The following is a 24,071-nucleotide window of genomic DNA, read 5'->3' as shown; positions in this document are numbered from 1 at the left end:
ATAGTCTTATAACGAAATTATGGACTTTAAAGAATGTATATGATAGCGAAATAATTTTTTAAATTATAATTTGCATTTAAATTATTTCTAAAGAATAAAATACTCATTCATGTATCTCTAAATTTAGAAGAGACATTTATTACTTTTACTGTCTTAATTTATAATTTCATATTTATCATTTTAAATAGTTGATTAGAAAATCTATAAAAAATATAAAATGAACTACATTTATTTATGATTTTATTCATAAATTTATTAAAAAAATTACAAGTAAGCATACATTGTACCAGCTACGTCACCATTGCTCTAGCCGAAGGGGCAATGACGCCGTCCACTCCATAAAAAGGAAAAAAAAAAAACCACTTGGACAATTTCAAACATTCATAAATCACGAACCCAGTCATCATTTTTCCCTAAAATATACTATACATATAGCCAAAGTTTACTAAATCATTTTCTTCCCACATTAAATTATACGCTTTTATTTCCCTTGACTTGCTCTCTTTAAATACTTGTTGTCCCCCTTTTGTTCATTGCTGGAAAATACAATAATAATGCTATTAATATTTTCCTCCATCTGCCGGCATTTTTGTCCTCTTAACTTTCCTTGTATTCTCCCTACTTGGTTTCAAAATTCAACATGGATTCATCAGATTTTCCTACAAGTAGATCACCTAGAAAAGAACTTCAAGGGCCTCGGCCGGCTCCTTTGAAGGTCCGTAAAGACTCGTACAAGATCAAGAAACCTCCATTGGCACCACAACCACTGCTGCAGCAGCAGCAACAACAACAACCTATCCAGATAAGGCCTCCCGTAATCATCTACACTGTGTCACCAAAGGTGATCCATACTAACCCTAGCGACTTCATGAACCTAGTGCAACGCCTTACAGGATCAACATCATCATCGTCTTCGGGATCTTCAACGCTTCCGTCATCAACATCCGATCTCCCAATATTCAGTGATACTACCAGTGGTGCGATCTCACCAGCAGCAAGGTTTGCTACAATAGAGAAAACCAAGCCACCTGCAGAAGGGAAACGACAACAAATTTATGAAGAAAACTATGGATTTGTACAAGGCATAGAGATGAATCCTGGAGTTGAAAGGACAAGCTTTTTTCCAGGGATTTTGTCTCCTGGGCCAACCTCACTGCCTCGGATATCACCAAACTTCTTCTCACCACCGTCTGATCCAAACTCAATCGCTTTCTTCCATGATTTGAGCCCGGTTCTTCATGGGAATAGGAATTTCATAGAAGGTAGTTTCATGCCTAGTCCTTCAAGTTTTAATATTTCACCTTTTTCCATACCGTCTCCTACTACTCCATCAATAGACCTTTTCAACAATTTCTTTGACCTTTAAAGAAAAAATTTTTCTTTAGGAAGATATACAAATAGAAATTCATTTCCCTTTGATCTATGGGGTTTCTGAAGATGTTTATTGGAGTGGTGGATATTGGATTTTTCTGCAACTTGAATTAATGGTGAAGGTTGAGGATTGAACTAGAAATTTGATATGCGTATTTTGGTAGGTTTGAAACTTCTTAATTGCCTTCATGTGGTGGGCCTTCTAATAGGCAGATCTGCCTCAAAAAATACTGTGATACCCATCAATCTTTTTTCTTCTTTTTTTCTCTCTTTATCTGATACAAAATTTTATTTCTCTGCAATGTTGATGTAATTTCAAAGCATTAAAAATTGGTTTTCTTATCTTTATTCTTTATTCTTGATTTCTTGCAAATATTGTGTTTCTAGCTTTTAAAATATCAGATATTTTAATTTGTTTTTAAAATATCACACACACGTATATATTCGATATATGATTAGAAGGAACTAAAAGATACTGGTTAAAGATTACATCATAATTAATTTTAGTACATTTAAATAATTTAAAATGTCATTAAGTTTTATATCCAACTTAACGTAATTATAAACTTCAAAAGGAAAAAATTACCTATTATAAATTAAATATTAGATCCAAGTGCAAAGAGCGCAATAAGTTTTTATTAAATGTTTTTTTTCTTAATATTTGTTAAGGCCATTTTATGTTAAATGTAATAATTAATCATTTAATTTGATAAGTAAGATCCTTGCGCAATTCTTACATTAGTTATAACATGATTTCAATAATTTCTTGATCAAAAGTCAAATACAACACTTTAGCTATTGAGTTATATTTTTTATAATTATCTTTTATTATTTTATTGCTAAGAAATCGGGGAGCAGTTAAATAAGAGCTTACGCAGATGGAAAAAATCATCCTTTCTAAGATCAATTTGCCATTAATTTATTAATCAGATTTGAAAACTTTAAACGTATGAAATTTAAAAAAAAAAAGTTAGATTTTTGGTTGGCATAATTCCTCTTCAAGTTTTAACAGAGTAATTAAATTGAAGTGTAAGCATTAAGGTAATAATTAAACTCTCTTGAAATTAAAAAATTGTAATTTCTTTTAATAAAAAATTATAATTTTTAAATTTGTTTGATTGATAGAGTGTAACTACATCGTAATTGCTAATGTTCTATTTTATAATTATAATTACCAGTTAAATAATTTATATTTTAAAAATAATAATTACTATAAAAAATTATTAGTACTGTTATACCCCTCTAGCTTGGGAAACGTGACAATATGAGAAGTGATCAAAGATACACTCATGGACAGCTCTTCGTTCTCTATCATTCAAGAGCTCACTAGGTTACCAATGTCCTGAACGGTCTACTTATACACAACCTCCCGATTTCTATAGGAGGATCCTGATTGCTCATCCTTGCGAGTGAACCATGCACTCCCTTTTGAATAGTCTTGCCTAATTGCCTTTATGAATAGACCGTTCCTCAAGCCACTCATTCTTTTGTTAAGAGCATGACTTTTAGGCTACCAAACCCCATTTGAACCTAACAACCCTGGACCACAATTCAAAATGAACGACAAAATGAGTCTCATTACATATGTAACAGTTCGGTTTAGACCCTAGTCAGAATAATAGTTTCGGGATCACAAATTCGAGTCAGAAAAATATTTTAATATTATTTTCCATGCTTATTATATGTGAATTAGTATGTGTGAAAATTCCGTATGAAAATTTGGTCGTTTATATGCTTAATTTGATAAAAGGACCTAATCGCGTAAAATGTAAAAGTTGTGTTCTATTTGCTAAAGTGCCTATTTGCTATGTCTTTATAATTGTGAGGTCCTCATGTTATGAATAGACCATTATTAACTTGAGTGGACTATTATGGGCATGAATTAAATGAGTTTTATGTTTTATCATTAAGGTTATTATGGTAATTAGCACAATATGTTAATATAATTAAAACAAAACAAAAAATTACGCCATTTTATGTTTACCTTGCTAAAAATTCAAAGAAAAAGAGAGAAAATAAACTTTCTAGGGTTCGACCAAACAAATTGATGATTTCTACGTTTTTTTAGTCGTTGCACTGTATTCTATCAAGCCCATGCCCTAATTTCTGATTTTGTTGATGATTTTGAAATATGCCATTGATGAAATTGTGAGCTTTGTGATGTTATTTTTTGGAAAATAAAATATATATGTTGGGTTGATATATTTTGTCTTTGAATTTTTGATGAATTTGAGTAAAATAGGCTGAATTGTGAAATTTGTAAATTAAGAGACTAAAATGTGAAAAAATGAAATATGTGGACTTGTATGAGTGCTATGAATATTCGGCTAAGCATAAGTATATGTAAATTTTGTGTGTTCTGTGATTTTTGTGATTAGGGACTAAATTGTCAAAATATGAAAATATGAGGGCTAATTTGTAAAATGCCCTAAATGTGTGTTTTTGGATTGATTTGAATGATTTGGTGAATAAAAGAGTTAAATTTGAATTTATATAGATCAAGAACTAAAGAAAAAGGAATTAGATTGGGGAAAGTCGAAAGTCATCGAGTAGACGATTCCGCCTATCCGAATCCGTACGAGTAAGTCGATATACAAATAAACGTGTTTTGAATTGAATTATTATTATTAATATGATATTGAACATTGATAAAAGAATATATAAGTTGAGCATAAGATATCCGAGAAAGTATCGACAAAGTTTCGACGTCCGAAAAGCCCCGTACGAACCATAGGAATAGTTAGGATACATATGTCATGACATAGAATCCGATGTGTTTTCGTGTAAGACCACGTCTGGGACGTTGGCATCGAATTATGATTTATGTGTAAGACCATGTCTGGGACATCGGCATCGTATTTGATTTCATGTAAGACCCTGTTTGGGACAATGGCATCGATATTTGTTTACATGTAAGACCACGTCTGGGACGTTGGTATTGTACGAGCTTTCCGAGCTATCCGTGTATCCTTACAATTCCGAACGGTTCAACGGGCAATCAGAGAAATGAATGATTATATGTGATGTATATCTGATTCAGGTACGTTCGAAATGTATACTATATTTGAGAAAAAAATGGTAAGTATATGTACAAGTGATGATATATGTTGTAAGAATAATATGTTAAATGTAAATGAACTATGTCGTTTGAGATAGTATTTGGCCAGGGAGTATATGTAATTTGATGATGCTTTAATGTTTTGAATCTTAAGTTTATTTGTATATGGCTTACTAAGCTTTTGAAAGCCTACTTTGTGTGTTTTTCAACTGTTTTATAGATATCGTAGCTATCGGAAGCTCGGGGATCATCAAGGATTGTCACCACACAATCAAACCTTATTTTTGTACCTTTTGACATTGTGAATATAAGACTATGGCATGCATAGGCTAGAAGTATTTGGATATGTTTTGTAATGTATATATCATGCCATGTGACAGCCCTAAAGTGACCCTAGTCGGAAAGCGGTTTCGGGACCGCTAAACCGAGTCACCAAATTATTTGAATATGATATCTATTGTCTAAAATATGTGATTATGAATGTGTGAAGGTTTTAAGCTTCGATTTAGTAAATTGCATGTGAAATTAGTCGATAGGACTTATGTGTGACACTTTTGAAATGTGATAGGTAAATCTATAAGGATCTATTAGTGCATGTAATCAAAGGGTGGACTTACATGTCAATTTCCCCTTTTAATTGCTAGTGGCGGCCATGACAAAGGGTGATGGGCAAAACATGTCATAAAACATGTTGTGACAATGGTGTATGTTAGGAAAAATAAAATAAGGAGTATGGGTAATAAAGAAAGGGAAAAAAAAGAATGGTGTGAGTGTTCCCCCCATTGCCGTGAGTTGAGGAAAGAAGAAAAAAAAGTGTCCATCATTTTTCACTTCTTTTGGCTGAAAATTCTAAGGAAGAAAGAAAACAAGTTGTGTTCTTTGGTTCTTCTTGGCCGATTTGAGAGGGGAAGAAAGGAGTGAAGCAATCGGTCATCTTAGGTCGATATTAAGGTAAGGAAGTTGATACTAGTTCTTGAAATCCTAGTTGATTTTGAGTGAGATATCAAGTTATTGTTGGTAACCCATGTTGAAATTGTGATTTTGGAATAAGTAAGGTTTTCGCTATGGAGATTAATAAGGGTGATGGTTGTGTTTCATGCTAAATCTTGATGATTATGAGTTCCTTTCTTAGGTCTACCTTAGATCCATGAAGTATATTTTTATTTGGTGTTGTTGGAAGTATCGGCCATGGTATATCCATAAGCATGATTTATGCTTATTGCATGATAGGTAAGATTTGTGTTTTGGATATATGTTTATATTTGGTTATAATCAACTTGTGATTCGCTCTTGCACATATATATATATATATGTTTGCACATGATGTATTGGTATGACATATATACTATCTCAAGGTATATATTTACATATGATGATGTTTCGATTATAAAGTAAATGATTGATGCGTATTGAGTTACAATATGTAATGCGTTAGTTAGTAAAATGTATGCCATTTATGTGTGGTATTAAGTATATAATTGGCCTCAACATGGACATGCATATTCGCCACATGAGGTGGATTGGTGTGCATGCATTCGGTTAGAGGCAAGCATATTGATGCCTATTCTTGGCTTAGATAATCGGCTAAAAGAGAGTGTGGACTATTGTGTTGAGTTAGATTCATGATTTCGTACATATGTGACTTTAATGTCTAATGAATATATATGGGCTAAGTACCTTGAGTTCCTCTTTTTGATACTCAAATGATTAAATCAATTTATTTGTCAATTTAAGCTCAAGAGTAAAGGGGAACTAAATCCGATAAAGGGAAGGAAAAAGTGGTCGAATAGCCATCGAAATCGTTCGACAACATCCGAGGTAAGTTTTCGAGTAATGGAATTTGAATTATGATTTGATTAGATCATGTTTTAAGCAAAATCAAAATTATGCTCTTTGTGTGTGGCTATTGAGCCGAAATTGCAAGTGTGATAAGTGTCGTGTGTTTGAGTTTTGCTAATGAAAATGAAATACGAATGTGTCATGATTTATTGATAATTGTGCTTGGTTATTCGAATGATGTCCGGGCTAAGTCCCGAAGGCTTTGTGCTAAGTGACTATATCCGGACTAAGATCCGAAGGCATTCGTGCGAGTTACTAAATCCGGACTAAGATCCGAAGGCATTTGTGCGAGTTACTAAATCCGGACTAAGATCCGAAGGAATTTGTGCGAGTTACTAAATCCGGGTTAAGTCCCGAAGGCATCTGTGCGAGTTACTATAACCGGGCTATGTCCCGAAGGCATTTGAACGAGTAGCTATATCCGGTTAAACTCCGAAGGTACGTGATTCGGGAATGAATGAACTTGCTGTAAAAATTTCAGTTAATACGCTTGAAATCCCAACAAGTGAGGTATGTTTCAGTATGTGCTTTGAATTAGTTGAGCCCTTACAAATAAGTATTCGCTCAGTTGATAAATGAGCTACCGGCCTTTGGCTAAGTTGATCTTTGTGTATGAATATAAGGGTTGGTAATGTGAAGTAAGTATGATATTGAGAATTTGTGCATATGAAATTGTTTGTTTAGCTACATAAATACTATACCTTGGTTGTGTCTAAATTCATGACTCAAACTTACTAAGCATTAAATGCTTACTCCGTTTCTTTGATTCTCTGTTTTATAGATTTTGGTTCTTCAGCTATCGGACTCGGGATTTTTGAAGTCGAAGTCGCCCACACTATCAAAGCTCCTTTTGGTATATTTTTGGTTGAACTTTGAAATGGCATGTATAGGACTACCCTTTTGTTGTAGGTCATGTACCTTTCGGTTTTGTGTAAATTTGGATAGCCATGCGAAAATGGCTTAAGTATACTTTGGGCATGGTATTATAATCATTGTATGTTGTTCATTAAGAGGTATGGAAATGTTTGGAAACGATTAGCCATTGGGATGGTTAATCATGATCATATTTTGTGCTATTTATGTAAAAGGGCTAGTTGAATCATGGAAACTATGAAATAGGTAAAGCCTACCTTAAAGACAGATGCTGACAGCTGCAGTGACGTGGATGTGAAAAATCACTAAAAATAGTAGGAATGGAATTAAATAGTGAATAAATTATGTAAACGAACCTTGACGAGTCTATTTTCATAGAAAAATAACGAAATTATCAAATGAACAGTATGTTAAGAGATATTTAAGATTTCGTGAGACAGGGACAGAACGGTTTCTGGAGTCCCTGTTCCGACTTTGGAAATTCATTATAAATTTACCAGAGATAATTAGAAGCCATGCCATATATGTACAGATTCCTTTTCGAGTCTAGTTTCTGTAGAAGCAAACGGCATCAGTATTGAAGCTCTGTACAGGGAGATATCCAAGTCGTAATGCGCAAAGGTCAGTGTAGTCGATCCCTGTAACATGGGGGATTTTAACTAATAAACTGTACTAATTGGCCCGACCAAAAATTCTAGAAAAATATTTCTAGATGCATATATGAGTCTAGTTTCAGGGAAAAATCACAAAACTTATTTTCGAGTTGTGGAACTCAAGATATGATTTTTAAGGTGACAGTGACACAGTTAGCCGGCTGTCTGGAAATTTTTAAAATGAACTGTGCAAGTAAGTGGATTAAGCCCGTTAACCCCTCGTGTCCGACTCCGGCAACAGTCTCGGGTGCGGGGTGTTACAGTTTTATTGGTATCAGAGCTATGGTTTAGTCGATTCTAGGACTACCGTAATGCGTTTGGGTCTAGCTATACATGCCATTTTATGTGATTATTTGATAGTGTGGTGATTTCTGACATTTGCAAATGTGTTTGTTTATAGTAATGGATCCCGATCCCGACCGAGCGGTAGCTGATGATCTTGAGAGTGTAGCGCCTGCTCCCGCGCAAGGGACAGCGCCGGCGGACTCTCAACCTATTGCTAGCAATCCGAATGATGAGGCTAGGCAAGCTTTTTATAGCGTGATGAATGATTGGTTCAACCAATACATTCGAACTAATACGGCTGTTCCACAACCTCCATTCCCGACAAATACCACCCCCGCACCTACGATGCCTCCGGTAACTGACCAAATAAGGTCAAATAAGCCCCCAGTTGATAGAATCCGAAAACACGGGGCTACTGAATTTAAGGCTACGGATAGCGATGATGCCGAGCAAGCTGAATTTTGGTTGGACAACACTATTCGGGTACTCGATGAGCTATCTTGCACACCCGATGAGTGCCTAAAGTGTACTATCTCCTTGCTACGTGATTCTGCCTACTATTGGTGGAATACGTTGACTTCTGTTGTGCCTAGAGAGCATGTAACTTGGGAGTTCTTCCAAACCGAGTTTCGAAAGAAGTATATCAGTCAGAGATTCATTGACCAAAAACGGAAGGAATTTCTTGAACTCAAACAAGGTTCCATGTCGGTTACCGACTATGAACGAAAATTTGTGAGGCTTAGCCAGACATGACGAGAATGCATTTCCTCAGAATCCGTAATGTGTAAACGTTTCGAGGATGGACTAAATGATGATATAAAGCTGTATGTTGGCATCTTGGAAATCCGAGAATTTGTAGTACTTGTTGAGCGAGCTTGCAAGGCCGAGGAGCTCAGTATGGAGAAAAGAAAAGCTGAGGTGGGAGCAAGGGAGTTTCGTAAGAGGTCTTCGGGGAAGCCCTTCCCACAGTCATCGAAGAAATTTAGAGATGGCTTGGGCCGGTCTAGGGACACTTCGGGCTTTTCTAGACGAGATCGCGATCGACCCCCTTTGAGCACACGAGTCACTTCGATCGACAGTGTTGGAAATGACCGTCGAGACAGAGCGGAATGCCAGTATTGTGGTAAATGGCATTCGGGGAGTTGTAGGTTCCATGACCGCTCCTGTTACAAGTGCGGGTCAGCCGACCACTTTATCAAAGATTGCCCGAGATTGTCTGAACAGAATGTAAATCAGAGTGGGAAACCGGGTGCTACCACTGCTCGGGGTAGACCATCTAGGAATACGGGCAATGCTAGCGGCGGTCAGAGAGGATCTAGAGATGCTACCACCAGATCTGAGGCTCGTGCTCCTGCTAGGGCTTATGCCATCTGGCAGACGCCGAGGATGCTTCCTCGCCGGATGTTATTACCTGTACTTTCACTCTCTTTGATACTAATGTGATTGCTTTGATTGACCTGGTTCTACTCATTCTTATATATGCGAAACCTTAGCATCCAGTAAGACTTTACCTATTAAGTCTACTGAGTTCGTAATTCGGGTGTCAAATCCCTTGGGTTGTTACGTGCTTGTTGACAAAGTGTGTAAGAAATGTCCCCTAGTAATTCGAGGTTCCTGTTTTCCGGCGGACTTGATGCTTTTTCCGTTCGATGAATTTGATGTTATTCTTGGTTTGGATTGGTTGACCGTGCATGATGCGGTTGTGAATTGCAAAAGCAAGACTATTGATTTGAGGTGCGCAAATAACGAGATAATCCGAGTTGAGCTACGGACTTAAAGGGTTGCCACCGTAATATCGCAATGTTGGCCCGAAATATGTAAGAAAGGGTGCGAAGCATACCTTGCGTATGTACTTGATGACAAGGAATTGGAAAAGAAACCGAATCTGTGCGGTGGTTTGTGAATACCGGATGTTTTTCAGAAGAATTACCGGGTTTACCACCGCTCGGGAAGTAGAGTTTGGTATTGAGCTTGTACCTGGGACTACGCCAATTTCGATAGCTCCGTATCATATGGCACCAACCGAGTTAAAAGAATTGAAAGCTCAGTTGCAAGAGTTGACGGATAGAGGTTTCGCTCGACCAAGTTTCTCACCTTGGGGTGCACCAGTATTGTTTGTGAAAAAGAAGGACGGAACCATGAGGATGTGCATTGACTATCGTCAGCTGAATAAAGTGACGATAAAGAATAAATATCCGTTACCGCGTATTGATGATTTGTTTGATCAACTAAAGGGAGCCTCAGTGTTTTCAAAGATAGATTTGAGATCGGGTATTACCAGTTGCAAATTCGAGATTCGGATATACCCAAAACTGCTTTCAGAACGAGATACGGCCACTACGAGTTCTTAGTGATGCCGTTTGGGCTCACTAATGCCCCTGCGGTATTTATGGATTTGATGAATCGGATCTTCAGACAGTATTTGGACCGGTTCGTAGTTGTGTTCATTGATGACATCTTGGTCTATTCAAGAGATGAGACCGAACATGCTGAGCACCTGAGATTAGTGTTGCAAATTTTACGGGATAAGCAGTTATATGCTAAGTTCAGTAAGTGTGAGTTCTGGTTAAGAGAGGTTAGCTTCTTGAGTCACGTTGTAACACCCCGTACCCGAGACCGTCGCCGGGGTCGGACACGAGGGGTTAACAGACTTCGTTCACTTAATTTCACCGTTCATAAAAAAATTTTTTTCCAGACAGCTGGCTAACTGTGTCACTGTCACCTTAAAAATCATATCTTGAGTTCTACAACTCGAAAATCAGTTTCGTAATTTTTCCCTGAAACTAAACTCATATATCCATCTACAAATTTTTTTCTAGAATTTTTGGTCAGGCCAATTAGTACAGTTTATTAGTTAAAGTCTCCCCTGTTAAAGGGTGTGACTACACTGACCTTCATGCATTACGACCTGGATATCTCCCTGTACAGGGCTTCAATACTGATGCCGTTTATTTCTATAGAAACTAGACTCAAAAAGGAATCTATACATATATGGGATGACTTTTAAATGTCTCGGGTTAATTTATAATGAATTTCCAAAGTCGGAACAGGGAATCCAGAAACTGTTCTGGCCCTGTTTCACGAAAACCTAAATATCTCTTAACATACAACTCATATGACCATTTTGTTTCTTCCATATGAAATTAGATTCATCAAGGTCCATTTACATAATTTATTCACTATTTAATTCCATTCCTACTATTTTTAGTGATTTTTCACATCCACATCGCTGCTGCTGTCAGCATCTGCCTTTAAGGTAGACTTTACCTATTTCATAGTTTCCATGATTCATTTAGCCCTTTTTGCATACATAGCACAAAGTACAATCATGATTAACCATTCCAATGGCTAATCGTTTCCAAACATTTCCATACCTCTTAGTGATCAACATACAAACGATTATAGTACTATGCTAAAACGATATAAGCCATTTTCGCATGGCTATCCAAAGTTTTACATACCAAAGTTCAAACAAACATAATAGCCTATACATGCCGAAATGTTCTCTTAGACCAACTAAGAAGAAGATACCAAAAAGTTGCAAGCTGGTGTGATGACTTCGATGACGGTCCCGAACACGCAAAAAGTCGAGTCCAAGAAACCTAAAATGGGTGATAAGCAAACACCGAATGAGTATATAACTCAGTAAGTCATAAGCATTACACTACCATCCATTAATAAAATTTTCACAAGAGGAAACAACGAAATGAGGCTAAGTACTCCATCCATACCGAACTATGCCATAGTTTCTTAGACCTTACGATTAAATCTCATTCCAAGTCCTACATTGACATTTCATACGCTATTCAATAGGATAATTGAGGCATTTCCATACATCATTTTATTTTCGTTACAATCATACAACTAAACGAACTTTCACCTATTCCACGATGAACCTTATGTACGTGACTTCAATTATAATCATCACATAGGTTCAAAACTTACCACGCCAACTCCATATATAAACATAGCACCTATTAGCCATGAACTCAAGGTACTTACCCTTTCATTTGTTCAAATCGACTCGTAAGGTCGCACCCTTAATATAAATAATTGATAGAAAATATATATATATATATATATATTTATATAGTGGTTTCGCACACATAGTGCTTAATAATCAACCACGCACACTTAGTGCCATGTACTTTAAACTCGCACACTTAGTGCCATTCATTTCAAGCCCGCACACTTAGTGCCATTCTCTCAACCGTGAACACTTATTGTCCGCACACTTAGTGCCGAAAACCAGCCACTATATACGCTTCACTTCCTTTTTACATTCGACAATTTCATCTCTACATACATATACCTTTGTATACATTTCATCTCATTAAACACAATTGCATAGGTATTACGATCATTTAAATCAATACCAACTATATACTTAATGACTTACCTTGTGTTGGGTAAAATAATTCCAAGTCGGCTACTCGATGACCTTCGATTTCCCCTTGTTGGACGCCTCTCCTTTAGGATCTTGAGCTTAAACAAATAAATTAACTCATTCAACCGCTTTGCTACATATATTGGTATTCACATTTTAATGATTTTATGACATACGAAACGGCATGGTAAAATTTTTATCTTGCTACCTTATGCTCTTAGCTATTCGGCTAATAACCATATGCTATCGCCCTACTATCAATAATCCAATCACACAAGCATATATATATATATGTGGCCGAATGTACAAAGCTTAGACTCATCATCACCTATGCTCTTAATTTGATGGCCGAATATGCATACATATATATATATATATATATATATATATATATAATATCAACGATACTATCATCTTTAATTCACCTAAACACAAAATTTCATCTCATGAACACTTGACTGAATTTTTCCTAATCTAGCATGGCTTCACATATATTTGTAACATCCTATAAATCCACATATATCACATTTCTACATAAATTTTCTTTTACTTTTCCTCTACTTCCATTCACAACATCAAAAGCACCATACACATGTATCATTACAAAGCTTCACACTTAGCATGCAAATGACATCAACACAAATCCACCTTAGCCAAACTTAACTCATCTTCATGCCTCATCACCACAACATCAAACATCAAACATCAACCAAGAAGACAACACCCATGGCGAATATCATCCCCATCTCATAGCAAAGATTTAAACCATGGGCTAGGTAGAACTCAAACTAACAACTAAAAACATGCATGAATCTCATGGACAACATCAAACATACCTTAGTCTAGCAACCTCCCATGGCTGATTTTCTCAAGCTCTTCCCCCTTCTTCTTAGAACATTCGCCAAGCCAACAAAATGTGAAAGGATGGACACTTTTTTTTTTTTATTTGTTTTCATCATATTCCTTTTCATTATTTATTCTTTCTAACATAACCACTAACTAAACATGTTTGCAACATGTTTCCATTCATAGCATGGCCGCCACTATGCTTAAATTTTGGGTAAATTGACATGCAAACCCAAAGATTTTCACAACATGCATTTATAGGCCACCTTACATTTGCCTAGCACATTTCTAAATTTTCTCACATAAGTCCTATTTGATAAAATTCACTTACAATTAACAAAATCTAAACATGAAATTTTCACACATGCATATGTACATATAATGAGCATCAACTATGACGGTTAATTATTTTTATGACTCGGTTTAGTGGTCCCGAAACCACTTTTCGACTAGGGTCAATTTAGGGCATCACAACTCTCCCCACTTAAGAAATTTTCGTCCCGAAAATCTTACCGTAAATATGTTTGGGTATCGTTCTTTCATAGAGTTCTCGGGTTCCCAAGTAGCTTCTTCCATTCCGTGTTTGAGCCATAACACTTTCACTAACGGAACCCTTTTGTTTCGCAACTCTTTCACTTCACGAGCTAGGATACGGATCGGTTCTTCTTCATAACTCATATCGGCTTGAATTTCAATCTCGGAGGGGTTTATTACATGCGAAGGATCGGATCGGTAACGTCGAAGCATCGAAACATGAAAAACGTTGTGGATCCTTTCGAGTTCAGGGGGTAAAAGCAACCTATATGCAACTAGGCCAACTCGTTCGGAGATCTCATATGGCCCAATGAATCTCGGACTCAATTTGCCCTTACGGCCAAATCTGAGTATCTTTTTCCAAGGTGATACCTTGAGAAACACTTTGTCTCCCACCTGATACTCAATATCTCTTCGTTTTAAATCCGCGTACGACTTCTGACGATCTGATGCTGCCTTCAGACTCTCACGAATTATACTTACTTTCTGTTTAGCATCTTTAATTAAATCCACTCCGAAAATTTTACTTTCACCGAGCTCGGTCTAAAACAATGGCGTACGGCATTTTCGATCGTACAAAGCCTCGTAAGGTGCCATCTTAATACTTGACTGAAAACTATTATTGTAAGCGAATTCAATCAAAGGTAAATACCGTTCCCATGAACCACTAAACTCGAGGATACAACATCTCAACATATCCTCAAGTATCTGAATTATCCGCTCGGATTGACCATCGATTTGGGGGTGAAAAGCGGTGCTAAAATGCAACTTGGTACCAAAGGCTTCTTGAAATTTCTTCCAAAATCGTGAGGTGAATCTCGGATCTCTATCCGACACAATAGAAATCGGTACCCCGTGTAATCTCACAATCTGAGAAACATACAATTCAGCTAGTTTATCCAATGAAAAATTCGTACATACGGGGATAAAATGAGCCGACTTAGTCAGTCTATCAACAACAACCCAAATCGCATCTTTCTTACTTGTCGACAATGGCAACCCAGACACAAAATCCATCGTGACTCGATCCCATTTCCATTCAGGTATCACGATCGGCTGAAGTAAACCCGTAGGCACTTGATGTTCCGCCTTTACTTGCTGACATATTAAACACTTCGAAACAAAATCGGAAATGTCTCGTTTCATACCATGCCACCAAAACTGACGTCTCAGATCGTTGTACATTCTCATACTCCCCGGGAGAATCGACATTCGGCTACAATGAGCCTCGTTCAGAATCATCGAAATGAGTTCTGAATTTCTTGGAACACACAAACGACTTCTGAACCTCAAACAATCGTCATTCTCAATTTGAAACTCTGATTCCATATTCGGAACACATTCAGCCCGTCTTGCAACCAACTCATCGTCGACTTTCTGATCTTCACGAATTTGATGAATCAATAATGGTTTGGCCTTTAATTGCTACTAACACATTGTCGGGTAGAAACGCACAAGTGTACATTCATTGCTCGTAAAGCAAACAAAGATTTTCGGCTTAAGGCATCCGCAACCACATTAGCCTTTCCCGGGTGATAATCAATGACCAGCTCATAATCTTTCAACAACTCAAGCCAACGTCTTTGTCGCAGATTTAAGTCTCTTTGAGTCATCAAATATTTGAGACTTTTGTGATCCGAAAATACATGGCACTTCTCACCAAATAAATAATGTCGCCATATTTTCAAGGCGAATACGATGGCAGCTAATTCGAGATCATGGGTCGGATAATTTTTCTCATGTGGCTTTAATTGTCTCGACGCATAGGCCACAACTCGACCTTCTTGCATCAACATACAACCTAACCCAAGTAGGAGGCGTCACTATAGATGACAAACTCTTTGCCCGATTCGGTTTGCACTAAAATTGGGGCTTCATCAAATAAGTTTTCATTGATCAAAACTTTTCGACATTTTCCGTCCATTCAACTTAATATCTTTTGAAGTAGCTTCGTCATGGGTGTGGCTATCATCGAGAAACCTTTACAAACCGTCGGTAGTAACCGGTGAGTCCCAAAAGCTCGAACCTCGAAATATTTCTGAGGCTTCCAGTTAAGTATGGTTGAAATTTTGCTCGGGTCAACTCGAATACCCGATCTGCAGATACCACATGGCCCAAGAAGCTAACCTCTCTTAACCGAACTCACACTTCATCGAACTTAGCATATAACCGCTTATCCCGTAAAATTTGCAACACTAATCTCGGTGCTCAAGATGTTCGGTCTCATCTCTTGAATAGACCAAGATGTCGTCAATGAACACAACTACGAACCGGTCCAAATACTATCTCAAGATCCGATTCATCAAATCCATAAATACCGCAGGGCATTAGTGAGCCCAAGCGGCATCACTAAGAACTCGTAGTGGCCGTATCTCGCTTACGAAAGCGGTTTGGGTATATCCGAATCTCGAATCCATATCGATAATAACCCGATCTCAAATCTATCTTTGAAAACACCGAGGCTCCTTTAGTTGATCAAACAAATCATCAATACGCTAACGGATATTTATTCTTTATTGTCACTTTGTTCACCGACGATAGTCGATGCACAACCTAATGGTTCCGTCCTTCTTTTCACAAACAATACTGGTGCACCCTAAGGTGAGAAACTTGGTCGAGCGAAACCTCTATCCGTCAATTCTTGCAATGAGCTTTCAACTCTTTTAACTTTCGGTTGGTGCCATACGATCGGAGCTATCGAAATCGGAGTAGTCCTGTACAAGCTCAATACTAAACTCTACCTCCGAATAGGTGGTAAACCCGTAATTCTTGGGAAAACGTCCGGTATTCACAAACCACCCAAGCAGATTCGAGTTTCTTTTCTAACTCTTTTCATCAAGTACATACGCAAGGTATGCTTCGCACCCTTTCTTACATATTTCGAGCCAACATTGATGATATTAAAGGCGGCAACCCTTTAAGTCCGTAGACTCAACTCAGATTATCTCGTTATTTGCGCACCTTAAATCAATGGTTTTCTTTTGCAACTCACCATCGCGTCATATACGGTCAACCATCCATACCAAGAATAACATCAAATTCATCAAATGGTAAAAGCATCAAATCGGTAGGAAAAGCGATTCTCGGATCATTAGAGGGCATCTCTTACACATTTTGTCAACAAGCGCATATTGACCCAAAGGATTTGACACTCGAATTACGAACTCGAGAGACTCAATAGGCGAGTCTTCTTGGATGCTAAAGTCTCACATACATAAGAATGAGTAGAGCCGTGGTCGATTAATGCAATTACATTAGTGTCAAAAGAGTGAAAGTACCGGTGATAACATCGAGGAGGATGCTTCCTCTCGTGCACGGATGGCATATGCCCTAGCAGAGTACTGGTCTCGGATCGAACAGTAGTATCGAGGCCCCTCTCGACTACCACCCCTACCTCCCGAAATTCTCGGTGGTCTACCTCTAGTCATCATTCCACTAGGTCTTGCACCTTGCATCCTATTCTTCTCATCAAGCTCGTGCAATCTCTAATGAAGTGGTCCTTGAACCGCATTCGTAATGTGCCTCGTTAGTAGACTTACCCCAACATTCACCTATGTGTCGCCTTCCACATTGGGGCATTCGAGTTTCTCTTGGCGATTATTGCCCACGCTAGCTACCAAGTAGCTCGAGTCCGTCGATGGTCGTGCTCTAATGGAAATTCCCGCATCGTCCTCGATTTAATAGTGTCCTCCTGAACTTCTTTACAGTACCGAGAATGGAGCTTTACCCATCGATCTTTTACGATAGTCTCTAGCTTCAAATTCATCCTTCTTCTTCTCCTTTCCAAGTTCTTCCGCCTTGCAGGCTCGTTCAACTAGTGTTACGAATTCTTTTATCTCCAAAATACCCACTAGTAGCTTTAAATCTTCATTCAATCCTTCTTCAAATCTCTTTCACATAGCAACCTCATCAGCCACACACTCCCGGGCATACCAACTGAGTCTTACGAACTCATGTTCGTATTCAGATACTGTCATACGGCTTTGCTTGAGTTCCAAGAATTCCTTACGCTTTTGATCGATGAACCGTTGACTAATATATTTCTTTCGAAATTCTGCTTGGAAGAAATGTGACATCCCTAAATCGACCCTAGTCGGAAAGTGGTTTCGGGACCACCAAACCGAGTCATAATAATAATTAACCATCATAATTGATGCTCATTATATGTATATATGCATGTGTGAAAATTTCGTGTTTGGATTTTGTTAATAGTAAGTGAATTTTTATCAAATAGGACTTATGTGAGAAAATTTAGAAATGTGCTAGGCAATTGTAAGGTGGCCTATTAATACATGTGGGAAAATAGTTGTCCTTGCATGTCAAATAACCCACTTCCTAAGGTGAGTGGCCGCCATGACAAGAATATGGGCAAGGGAACATGTTACCAACATGTTTAGTTAGTGGATTATGTAGAAAAAATAAAGAAATGAAAAAAAAATGAGCATGGATGCCCTCCCTTTGTTGCCGTGAGTAGAGGAAAAGAAAGGAAAAAATTTGTTCATCCATTCTCAAATCTTGGCTAAAAATACTAAGGGAAAAGGAAGGATTTTTGCTTCATGCTTGGTTTAGAAGAGAACTAGAAGGAGATTTGGTCATACTTGTGTCAAGATTAAGGTATGTTTGAGGTTGTGTCATGAGATTCATGCATGTTTTAGTTGCTAACTTGATGTTCATGTTAGCCCATGGTTCAAATCCTTGTTATGCCATGGAAATGGTATTTGGCCAAGGTTGATATTGTGTTAAAGCCATTGCATGCTAAATGTGAAGCTTGTTGATGATACATGTAATGATGGATTGACTACTCTTGAAATTTCTTTTAGCATTCTTGAGTAAGACATGGAGTTTTCTTTGTTTAACCATGACCAAAAATTGAAAGGGGATGGTGTGGGATGTATTCGCCATGGCATGCTCATAAGTGCGATTTATGCTTGTTGCATGATAGGTAAAATTTGTGTTTTGATATATGTGTATATGTGTTTGTACATGATGTTACAAATGGATGTGAAAATATATGCTAGATTGGGAAAATTTGATTAAATGTTCATGAGATGAAATTAGGTGTTTAAAAGATGTTAGTTGACATTGTACATATATATATATATTCGCCATTAAAGTGAGTATGTAGGTAATGTTGAATCAAGTTTTGGTGCATATTCGGTTAGGTGTATAATCGACCAAATGGGCGATTAGTAAGAATGGTTGCCGAATATACAAGCATACATATGCATGTGTAGTTGAATTATGAATGTTTAGCAAGATGGTTAAACTAGTGATTTATTGATTAAGCTCAAGGAGTTAAAGAAGGAGAATCAAGCAAGGAAAGACGAAGGTCATCGAGTAGCCGACTTGGAACTATTTTACCCAACACGAGGTAAGTCATTAAGCACGTATTTGATATTGCTTAAATGATTGTAAAATTTATGCAATTGTGTTTAATGGGATGATATATATATATAAATGAAAATGTATGTGTATGGAGTGATGACATTTGTTGAATGTAAAAGAAATAGTGAAATGTGTAGAAAGTTTGCTTCGGCACTAAGTGTCTTGGGCAATACGTGTGTACGGTGATTTAGATCGGCACTAAGTGTGCGTCTTGGAAATATATGGCACTAAGTGTGCAAGCTGAAAAAATCTGACCTTGGGTGTGCGAGCTCGGAGGGTATGGCAATCGTGTGTGCGGGCTTAAATTACGTGGCACTAAGTGTGCGAAATCAAGTAATAAGCACTGTGTGTGCGTACTCTATATATATGGAGGGTGTGTCTCCATCGAATTGGGTATGGACAGCGGATCGTGTAAGTACCTCGAGCTCATGACGAATAGAGAATACGTTCATGCTTGGGGTTGAATTTGGTAAGCCTTAAATCTATGTGATGATTGAAATTGTATGGTTGTGCTGGAAAATGAGTTAATGTGTAAAAATGCTTGATTATCTTGTTGTGTAGAATATGAAATGTGGATGTATGAATTGGTGCGAGATTGGACCGAAAGGTCCGAGGTATTATGGTATAGATTCGATATGGACGAGTACCTAGCCTCATTTGTTGTACATGTAGTAGTAACTTTATCGATGGATTGATTTAATGCTTATGACTTACTGAGTTGTAAACTCACTCGGTGTTTTCTTGTCACCCATTTTAGGTCTCTTGGACTCGTTGTTATTGCGTTTCGGAACCGTCGTTGAAGTCATCACACCGCTGAAATCTTGTGGTATTGTTTTTGTTGTTGAAGAACATTTGGCATGTATAGGCTATTATATTTTGTCGAATTGTGGGTTGTAAACTTTAAGCCATGTGAAAATGGCCTATGTGGTCGTCGAGTGGGATGCTAGAACCTATAGCCACGAGTCTTAGAAACTCAAATTTTGTTAAGGTGGCCATAATTTGTGTCATGTATGATGGATGATTAAGGCCAAGGAAAAATTCATGAAATTGGCATAGTCTACTGCAGTAACTGTTGCGGACAGCAGCAGTGAGATGAGATTGAAAAATCACTAAAAATAGTAGAAGTAGAATTAAATAGTGAGTAAATTATGGAACTGAACCTTGATGAATCTATTTTATATGGACGAAACGAAACGACCATATGAGCAGTATACTGGGAAATATTAAAGTTCTCGTGAGACAGGGCCAGAACGGTTTCTGGGTCCCCTGTCGCGACTTTGAAAATTTACCATAAATTATCCAGAAAGAATTAGGAGTCATGCCTTATATGTACAGATTCCATTTTGAGTCTAGTTTCATTAGAAACAAACGGCACCAGTATTAAAGCCCTGTACAGAAAGATATTCAAGTTGTAACGCGCAGAGGTCAGAGCAGTCGATCCCTGTAACATGGGTGACTTTAACTAATAAAATGTACCAATTGGCCCAACCAAAAATTCTAAAAATAAATCCATGGATGGGTATATGAGTCTAAATTCAGGGAAAATTTACGAAACCAGTTTCTGAGTTTTGAAACTCGAGATATGATTTTTAAGGCGACGGTGACGCAGTTTTCCAGCCTGTCCAGAAATGCCAAATTGGTCGGTACTTTAAGAGGATTTGTCTCGTTAACCCCTCGTGTCCGACACCGGCGTCGGTCACGAGTTAGGGGTGTTACAATTTTATTGGTATCAGAGCTATGGTTTAGTCGGTTCTAGGACTACCATAGCGCGTGTGAGTCTAGCTATACATGCCAAATTGTTAGCACTTAATAATGTGATGACTTCTGACGGTTGGAATTTTTGTTTTGATTAGCAATGGAACCCGGTAGAGAGACCCTTGGCGGATGACGTTGAAAGTGTAGCGGCTGCTCTGCGCAAGGGACACCGCCTGTTGAGCCTCGATCATCCGCGAATAATCAAAATGAAGGGCGAAACAAGCCTTCTTCACCATGATGAATGAGTGGGTCGCGTAATATGCCCGAACCAACCCGGCTGTCCAACCATTCCGAATTTAAATACTCCACCCCAAGAGCCCGCAATGCCTCCGATTCTTCGATCCCGTGAGGCTGAGTAAACCATCTGTGGACTTGATTAGGAAGCGTGGGGAGGAGTTCAAGGCCATAGTTCTTGATGATGCCGAAAAGGCCGAGTTACGCTCGATAACACCATTAGAGTGTTAGATGAACTGTCATGCACACCGATGAATGTCTTAAGTGTGCTATATCCTTGTTATGAGACTCACTTACTATTGGTGGAGGACTTTAATTTCCATAGTCCCAAATGAACGAGTTACTTGGGATTTCTTTCAATCCAATTTCAAAAGAAATACATTAGTCAACGGTTCATCGATCGAGCGTAAGGAATTTTGGAACTCAAGCAAGGCGGATGATCAGATCTCAATACGAACATGAGTTCGTAAGACTTAGTCGGTATGCTCGGAGTGTGTGGCTGATGAGGTTGCGATGTGCAAAAGATTTGAAGAAGGATTGAATGAAGAGTTAAAGTTACTAGTGGGAATTTTGGAGATAAAGGAGTTCGTGACACTAGTCGAACGAGCACGCAAGGCGGAAGAACTTGGGAAGGAGAAGAAGAAGGCTGAATTTGAAGCAAGAGATTACCGTAAAAGATCGACGAGTAAAGCTCCGTTCTCGGTGTAAAGAGGTTCGGGAGGACACCAAGAAGTCGAGGACGATCGCGGGAATTTCCATTAGAGCCCGACCATTGACGGACTCCGAGCTACTTCATAGCTAGTGTGGGCAATAATCGTCAAGAGAGACCTGAATGCCCCCAATGTGGAAGACGACACCTAGGTGAATGTTGGGGTAAGTCATTAATAGGGCTGTTATGGATGCGGTTCAAGGACCACTTCATTAGAGATTGCACGAGCTAGATGAGAGGAATAAGACGCAAGGTGCAAGACCTAGTGGAACGACGGTGGAGGTAGGCCCCGAGAATCTCTGGAGGTAGGGGTGGTAATCGAGAGGAGCCTCTAATCTGGCCGTCCGATCCGAGACCCGTGCTCTGCTAGAGCATATGCCATCCGCGCACGAGAGGAGGCATCCTCCCCGACGTTATCACCGGTACTTTTACTCTCTTTGATACTATTGTGATTGCATTGATTGACCCCGCTCTACTCACTCATATGTATGTGAAACCTTAGCATCCATAAGACTCTACCGTTGAGTCTCTTGAGTTCGTAATTCAGTGTCAAACCCTTTGGGTCAATACGTGCTTGTTGATAAAGTGTGCAAGAGATGCCCCTAATAATTCGAGAATCTGCTTTCCTACCGATCGATGCTTCTACCATTTCATGAATTGATGTTATTCTTGGTATGGATTGGTGACCGTACATGATGCAAAGGGTGGATCGCAAAAGGAAAACCATTGATTTGAGGAGTGCAAATAATGAGGTAGTCCGAGTCGAGTCTCTCGATTTAAAAGGAGCGCCAATGATAATATCTTCTATGACCGCCGGAGATATGTGAAAAGGGTGTGAAACATACCTTACGTATGTGTTTGGAAGTAAAGAGACGGAAAGGAAACTCGAATCGGTACCAGTGGTTTGTGAGTATTCGGATGTTTTTCACGAGGAGTTACCGGATTGCCACCGGTTCGAGAAGTGGAATTCGCATCGGTTGTACCGGTACTACGCCGATTTCAATAGCCCCGTATCGTATGGCATTAACGGAATTAAAGGAATTGAAGGTTCAATTGCAAGAATTGACGGATAGAGGTTTCGCTCGACCGAGTTTTTCTCCATGGGGTGCACCTGTATTGTTTGTGAAGAAGAAGGACGGAACCATGAGGTTGTGCATCGACTATCGTCAACTCAATAAAGTGACGATAAAGAATAAATATCCGTTGCCACGAATTGACGATTTGTTTGATCAATTAAAGGGAGCCTCGGTGTTTTCAAAGATAGATTTGAGGTCGGGGTACTATCAGTTGAGGGTCCGAGAATCGGACATACCCAAAACTGCTTTTAGAACGAGGTACGGTCACTACGAATTCTTGGTGATGCCGTTTGGGCTCACTAATGCCCCCGCGGTGTTTATGGATTTAATGAATAGAATTTTCAGGCCATACTTGGATCGGTTCGTAGTTGTATTTATCGACGACATTTTGGTCTATTCGGGAGATGAAACTGAACATGCTGAACACCTGAGGCTAGTGTTGCAAATCTTACGAGATAAGCAGTTATACGCAAAGTTCAGTAAATGTGAATTTTGGTTGAAAGAGGTTAGCTTTTTGGGGCACGTGGTGTCCGCGATCGGTGTCGGGTGGACCCGAACAAAATTTTGGCCATAGTCGATTGGAAACCACCAAGGAATGTTACCGAAGTTAGGAGCTTTTGGGGCTTGCTTAGGTTATTACCGACGATTTGTAAAAGGTTTCTCGACGATAGCCACGCCAATGACGGTTACTCCAAAAGGATGTTAAGTTCGAATGGACGGAGAAATGTCGAAAAAGTTTCGATCAACTGAAAGCTTATTTGATGAAGCCCCAATTCTAGTGCAACCCGAATCGGGCAAAGAGTTTGTCATTTATAGTGACGCATCCCTACTTGGATTGGGTTGCGTCTCGATGCAAGAAGGGCGAGTTGTGGCCTATGCGCCGAGGCAATTAAAGCCACATGAGAAAAATTATCCGACCAATGATCTCGAATTGGTCGCCATCGTATTCGCTTTAAAGATATGGCGACATTACTTATTTGGTGAGAAGTGCCATGTGTATTCGGATCACAAAAGTCTCAAATATTTGATGACCCAAAGAGACTTAAATCTGCGACAAAGGCGATGG

At 38.6% G+C, this 24,071-nt stretch overlaps 1 protein-coding gene across 1 annotated transcript; it reads left to right on the top strand.

The window, feature by feature from the left end:
- Window positions 1–226: 226 nt before the first annotated feature.
- LOC108465213 (nuclear speckle RNA-binding protein B) lies at window positions 227–1,719 on the top strand. The gene has a single exon (XM_017765535.2). The coding sequence runs from the start codon at window positions 641–643 to the stop codon at window positions 1,364–1,366; it is 726 nt and encodes a 241-aa protein (XP_017621024.1). The 5' UTR covers window positions 227–640; the 3' UTR covers window positions 1,367–1,719.
- Window positions 1,720–24,071: the final 22,352 nt, after the last annotated feature.

Source organism: Gossypium arboreum, chromosome 2 (assembly GCF_025698485.1).
Source record: "Gossypium arboreum isolate Shixiya-1 chromosome 2, ASM2569848v2, whole genome shotgun sequence".
Classification (NCBI taxonomy): domain Eukaryota; kingdom Viridiplantae; phylum Streptophyta; class Magnoliopsida; order Malvales; family Malvaceae; genus Gossypium; species Gossypium arboreum.
Note: the sequence above shows the minus strand (reverse complement) of the source record. Positions and strands in the feature narration are given on the sequence as shown.